This window comes from Pinus tabuliformis, chromosome 2_2 (genome assembly GCF_031772625.1).
Source record: "Pinus tabuliformis cultivar Carrire ecotype Pingquan chromosome 2_2, CPIR1, whole genome shotgun sequence".
Taxonomy (NCBI): domain Eukaryota; kingdom Viridiplantae; phylum Streptophyta; class Pinopsida; order Pinales; family Pinaceae; genus Pinus; species Pinus tabuliformis.
Window position 1 is genome coordinate 1040800264 of NC_142300.1, and position 6000 is coordinate 1040806263.

At 41.4% G+C, this 6000-nt stretch overlaps 1 protein-coding gene across 1 annotated transcript in view; it reads right to left on the minus strand.

The window, feature by feature from the left end:
* The window catches only part of LOC149196930 (derlin-2.1-like), a 119399-nt gene extending 113619 nt beyond the window's left edge, over positions 1 to 5780 (minus strand). The window contains exons 1-2 of the mRNA XM_089405684.1: positions 5265 to 5780; positions 4903 to 5002 (exon numbers count right to left, since the gene is read on the minus strand). Coding sequence (XP_089261810.1) covers positions 4903 to 5002; positions 5265 to 5363 — 199 coding nt within the window. The 5' untranslated portion in view covers positions 5364 to 5780. The remainder of the gene's footprint in view (positions 1 to 4902; positions 5003 to 5264) is intronic.
* Positions 5781 to 6000: the final 220 nt, after the last annotated feature.

Below are 6000 nucleotides of genomic sequence, written 5' to 3' on the forward strand. Positions count from 1 at the left end.
TAAAATCAATTTAAATATATAATCTCTCTTATATATAAATATATTACCTGGGTGTCAGCCCCAAGAGTTAGCTCAATCGGTCAAATCAGTGCCTCGCCAATCGGGAGGTCACAGGGTCAATTCCCAAAAGCTCTTGGGGTCAGGTCAGCATAGGCCGAGGGGTGTGCTCCCCTTCGGGGTATGAGCTACCCAGTTCTTACCGTGGACGTAGCGGCTGCCCATTAACCATGGATACCCGTGAAACACATGTGAAAAAAAAAAAATAATAATAAAAAAATATTACCTGGGTGTCTCTCTCCCTGAGTCTCTTCATTTTATATATATAAAATGTCAAGTTCTTTATCAGTTCTCTGACATGTTTCTCTAGTTATTCTTACTAGAGAAAACAACTCTAATGTTTAAGCATTGACTGCCACATACAATATGCACACACAATCTTCTACGATATATATACATAAACAGCAAAAAAAAATACTCATCAACATGACATCCCAAATATCGCCCTTACGTCAAGGTGCCACACTCTTCCTTAACCCATCAAGGGATTGCTCTAGTTTCTCAATTAAGGATATCGGTGTTAAGGATGTCTTTGGCCTTTCTTCCTGTGAAGGTTTCAACATAGGCTCATGTTTTGTGGGCAGTTCAGCATATTTCTCTATAGGTTTTGTATTCCCCAACACCGAGGGAACGTTGAAATTCCAAAAAAAAAGTCTTTGAAGCTCCCGGAACTTTCCCCAGCTCCCATTGCAACTCCCACTAAAAAGGTAACGTTCCCATACAGTTCCAAAGCTCCCAGGAGCGCGGGAACCATTGGAATGGGTTTCCTACCCTCGAGAGCAATTCCAGTGTAAAAGAGATTAAATATGAATCAACACAAAAATCAATTCTCTATTATTTAAATGAAAATTGTCCATAATTGCACGAACTTGGCAAAGGTTCGAACAAGTAACATGACATATGTATTGAACTAAAGCAATTTGTTGCATGAGAGATAGTACCAAAACAAATTGGTGTGAAAAATACCTATATTTCCTATGAATTCACTATTTGAAAATGGTTATGAACAGTACAGTGATATAAGCATACCACATGGCAATGAGTATTAAATATGAATCAATGCAACAACTATCGACCATTATGGCCATTGACACAAAAATTGTCATATTTCATTAAAATTTCATTACCATGACATTTAATCAAATTGATTCAAAAGTTCCCCCTATCGGGGGGCAACACAAGAAATCCAGAGGGACCAGGGAGATGTGACCAGGAAGGGAGAGGAAGAGGACAAGTGGGGGAACGGTCAGACGAGGGAAATGAAGTAAGCAGACAGGTAAGAAGGCAAGTGGCAGAGCAGAGCAGAGAAGGTACAACCCCTGTTGGAATGAGGGCAGTGACGGATGAGCATGATAGCGAAAAGGGCAGGGCAGTAAGCAGGGGGGCGGGCAGAAGGATGTCAGCAAGTGGCAGGACAAGGACAACACGTACACGGCAAGAGCAACCAGGAGCAAGTGAGGATTAATGAGAGGAGGTGGCAACCAAGACCGGGGGCAGCATTCCGAGGTGACGGCGTAGGGATCAACACAGGTAATAATGCCAGACAGGTGGCAGTAAAGGTAAGGGACAGGAGGGAGAGGGGCATAAAACTTAAAGGAAATCAGGGCATAGTTAAACGCATGCAGACAACGGAGACGAGCTAGAGAGAGGAAAGGTGGCCGAAGAGCGACGATCCAGCCTGCGGACGAAAGCGACATCAGACCTGCAAGTTGGTATGTAGTTCCTCTGTTCCCCAACCTCGTAAGGCTTAGGATTAATTTCAGTAGGAATATAGGAAATCTGATATGGAAAAAGAATGAGTCTGTCAAGGAGGAACCCAGACCCTCCTGTGACCCTGGTTTAGACAAAATAGAAGTGCTTGTGAAAACTCGGGGTAGGGAGCTAAGGTGGGAGAGACTAGAACCCAGGATGGGAGAGGACTATACCATGGCAAAAGCTCGAATTAAACTCAGACAGAGCATGACTATAGCCACCCCTGTAGGAAACGATGGGAGGGATCCAGAAGGTAACAAGGAAGCACCTCGGGGAAGAAAAAAATCAGGGAAAATTGAGAACCAGGGAAACAAGAAACCTCTAGGGGAGGTATTTAGAGCCAGCACCCTGAGGGAAGACGTAGACAAACCAGAGAGACCCTGGGAAGGGAGGAACAAAAAACCGACCTTATCTAGGGAAGAACCCATGAGGATGCCCAGAACAGACAGGTTGTGTGCCAACTGTTGCCGTGGAGGGAAAACAGTAAGAGATCCAAGAAAGGAACGAACCCATAACAAGGAGAGGACTGGCGACATTTCGACAGAAATCCCGAAGGAAACAAACCCTGGAAACGGAAGGGATAACAAAAAGGAAATGGGTAAATGGGAAATTGTTTTGTTTTACTATTATAATTCTGATAAATGCAATGGCTATGTGATAGGTCTCACCTCACACCACGAACAGCACAGTGAGGAAGACAGAGAACAACAAGAAGAAGACAGTTACAGGCAGGCAGGGAGTAACATGGCACCCAGGAGAGGCAAGAGAGATAACAAGAAGGAAGAAGGAACAAGCGGTTCGAACAGGAAAAGAGGGAGGAAGTCAGGCAGTGAACACATGAAAACTCTTATTGACGCATATATGGCAGGGAACCCGCCGAACATCAAAGCCCAAATTGCTGGTTGGGAGAGAGAACTGAATGACAGTATCAAGAACCAGGACATCCCCATGGAGGAGTGGGAAAGCATGTTTCTTGATCCAGGGAATTCTCAAGGCCGTCACTCCCTCTTGAGGCAAACCATACAGCAGTATTGGGTAATGAAGAATGTGGTGGCACGGGCCATGACCCTGAATCGAGAATAAGCAGCGAGTGAAGAAAGAGAGGCACAAGAGAAAAACAAGGAAAAGGATCCAGTCAAGGCTGAACTACTCACCGAAATAGCAACAATTCAGATACAAACCTACAGAAACAACTTGGCCTTGGGAAGAATTGAGCAAACACTACAACATATGAAGAGGAGAATTGAGCAGACACTACAAGATATGGAGAGGAGCAAGATGCCTGGCTCCAGTGCCAAAGCGCCAGCCCCAGCAATATCCTTGGATGAGGATTGATGCAGCGGTCCAGTTCAAATCTGATAAAATTTGGATGATATGCATTCACTTGTTTAATTTGTTTTATCTGAACAGTAGTATAGACAGACAAAACAATGTCGCTAGATGGATAGCAGCAAACCTTTTAAAATTTTCGATAGGTTTTAATGCAAACAGGTGGCTACCTGGTTTCCTTCGGGCAGGTAAGCCACCTAGAACAAATGGAAGTCTCTGATTTTGGAAAATTAATATAAATAGAGGAAGCACTGCCAAGTTTACAACAACAACAAAAATTGATTCAAAAGTTAAAACCTTAAGTATGTAAGCCCATTGGAATGGCTTACTTGAACGTTGGTAGAAAAATTATACGAAGTTATCTCTTAGGCTATTGATAAAAATTTTATTTTTTAATACTCATACCTTGATGATGATGTCACCCAATCAACACCTAAGAAAAAAATGTTGCTAGCACTTGGGCTAGGAACCTCCTCTATCACTACATCTAGTCAGCTTATGTGACCATGACAGCCTGCTAGGGGCTAACATCTACTAAGGGGGGATTGAGAACCTTGATGGGGAGAACATCAGCACCGATGTTTAAGCGACCAGCCAGACCCCAGATGACAACTATTGAGATGTTGAAGTTCCCAACTCCCAAATTAGAGTATGCATCTTTCTCATTAGCTCAACTACATTAACAATGGATATGTGAGGGTCTGAGCCACTCCTTTAATTACAAATGCTAACCATATGTCTGAATTCTGATGCAAAACATACCCATCCCTATGCCCTTTGAAATGAAAAAGGCATACCCATCAACAGAGTATTAAGTTTTAACCCATCCACCACAGTTCAGTCTCACCAAATGCCACCGAGTGCAAATCTCAGCTGATTTTGGTGGAATATTTGCACCTAGAGAAGCAAGGTGCTCTACAACGTAGGTGGGATGGGGGATCTGTCAACAATTAGTGTTTGTGTGTAATGTTCGAGTCATATTAATATGGAATGAAGTTCTCAACCAGGGGTATGATACTGTGATTTAGTAAAGCTTGCATTTAAGAGGGCACCACAAAGACCAAATAGGCAATGGACAACCTACAAAGCACAATTGGTCATTGTCTGTATGTGACAGTTCATTGGGTGCATTGAATATGGAGACTGGCACTGACCCATCTAAACACAAGTTTGATATGCACTAGGTTGAAAATCTGAAGGATGCATAGATTCAATTCACAGAAAAGCCAACGTATAAAACATTAGAATTGAAGATATGCAACCTTCAGCTTCATGAGATTGACATGCATTTCAGACCTGGATTTAGATGGGTTAGTGCTAGTTACCACTCACCAAAGGAAGAGCACTCTATAAAGGGCAGCCCCTGAAAACATGTTTGGCGAAGCACTTCTATAGAAAAGCCAAAAATAGCCCACGCACTACAGAACACAAAAATTGTTCATCTTCGACAAAAATCATTCATCTCTGGACTGTTAATGCCTTTATTTTTTGTACACCAAGTAGCAATTTATATATACATGTACCAAGTTGTAATTACTGTTATACGCATGATCTAGGGCAATTTTTATTCATTTTATGGCATTTATTGTTGTAAATTCTAATGTTATGTTTGCGATGGCTACCCTAGTAGCCCGTTTATATCAAAAAAATGGCCTTGTATGCACATACTGCTTTCTCTCACAGGAAAATGGAAGCATTCTCTTACCCATTTAGGGTTAGAGAATAAAAAGAACAAAACAAAACAAAAAGTGCTATGGAAATTACCCATTTTCCCGAAGAAGAAGAAATTTGTGATCAAACGCCAGAATTCGTACTGCTTGACCACCAGAGTGGGATTCAAATAGAGGTCGTAAGCCGATATTATCTGCACCGAAAAGCCATCGTGTCAGGCCCTATCGAAGGGCTTATCACTAAATGCATAATTTCAAATTCTTGGATCAAAACACAAACAAAACGCATTCATGACAAACAACGGATCGGCCATAAAATGCAGACAAACAAATAAAGATCTGCAAAAACGTCAAAGAATCTACGGCCAAGAAAATAATTCTTCAGCAGATAAAGATTAAACCCTACTTGACCTTAAAAATGCACGAAAGCTATGCACTGAAATAAGATAGACGTACCTCAAGGGAGCATCCAACAGTGGTAAGGATCGAAACTGTGAGATAGGAACGAGTAATTACGGGCATTTGCTTGTACCAGTCTTCTACTACTTGAGCCATTGCAAAGTTTCATTCAAATCCTGAAAGATTTTTGAAGTTTATATAGGAAATGAATCCCCAATACCTTCTTTAAACGCAAAATTCGCCAAAGCCCGGCTCAGGCTTTTCAAAAATCTTCAAATTCTCGTCCTATAGAGCTCCACCATCGATCCCCGCGGTTATTAGGGATTGCGGTGGCTGAGAGAGATGAGAACAAATTAATTCTTCGGACAAAAACTCCACCCCAGCCCTGTGCGTTTCATTACAACGAATTTATACGGCCGTTTTTCGATTCATGTGCATCCATTTACAGGAATATCTCCGAGACTTGCTAATTCTCTGCTGGAAGAGAGATTTGTGCGTGATCTTCCACCACTGCAGAATACAGAGTAATTTTAAGAGTATTTTTATAATTTAAATTGTTAATTCTTATCATTAGTCAACCACTGAAAATAAAATGTTTACTTTTGATGGGCTAAAGAGTTACCGTGCAAATAAAATAATAAAATAAAATAAGAAAGATATTAACATATATTCCTCTGGTTCCATTCCTCCCAATATAATCCATAATTTTTCAAAGTAATTTGGATGAAGTCTCATGGGCAGGAATTTTATTGGGGTATTTATCTTTTTAGTCTTATGGTATGTCTTAGTAAGA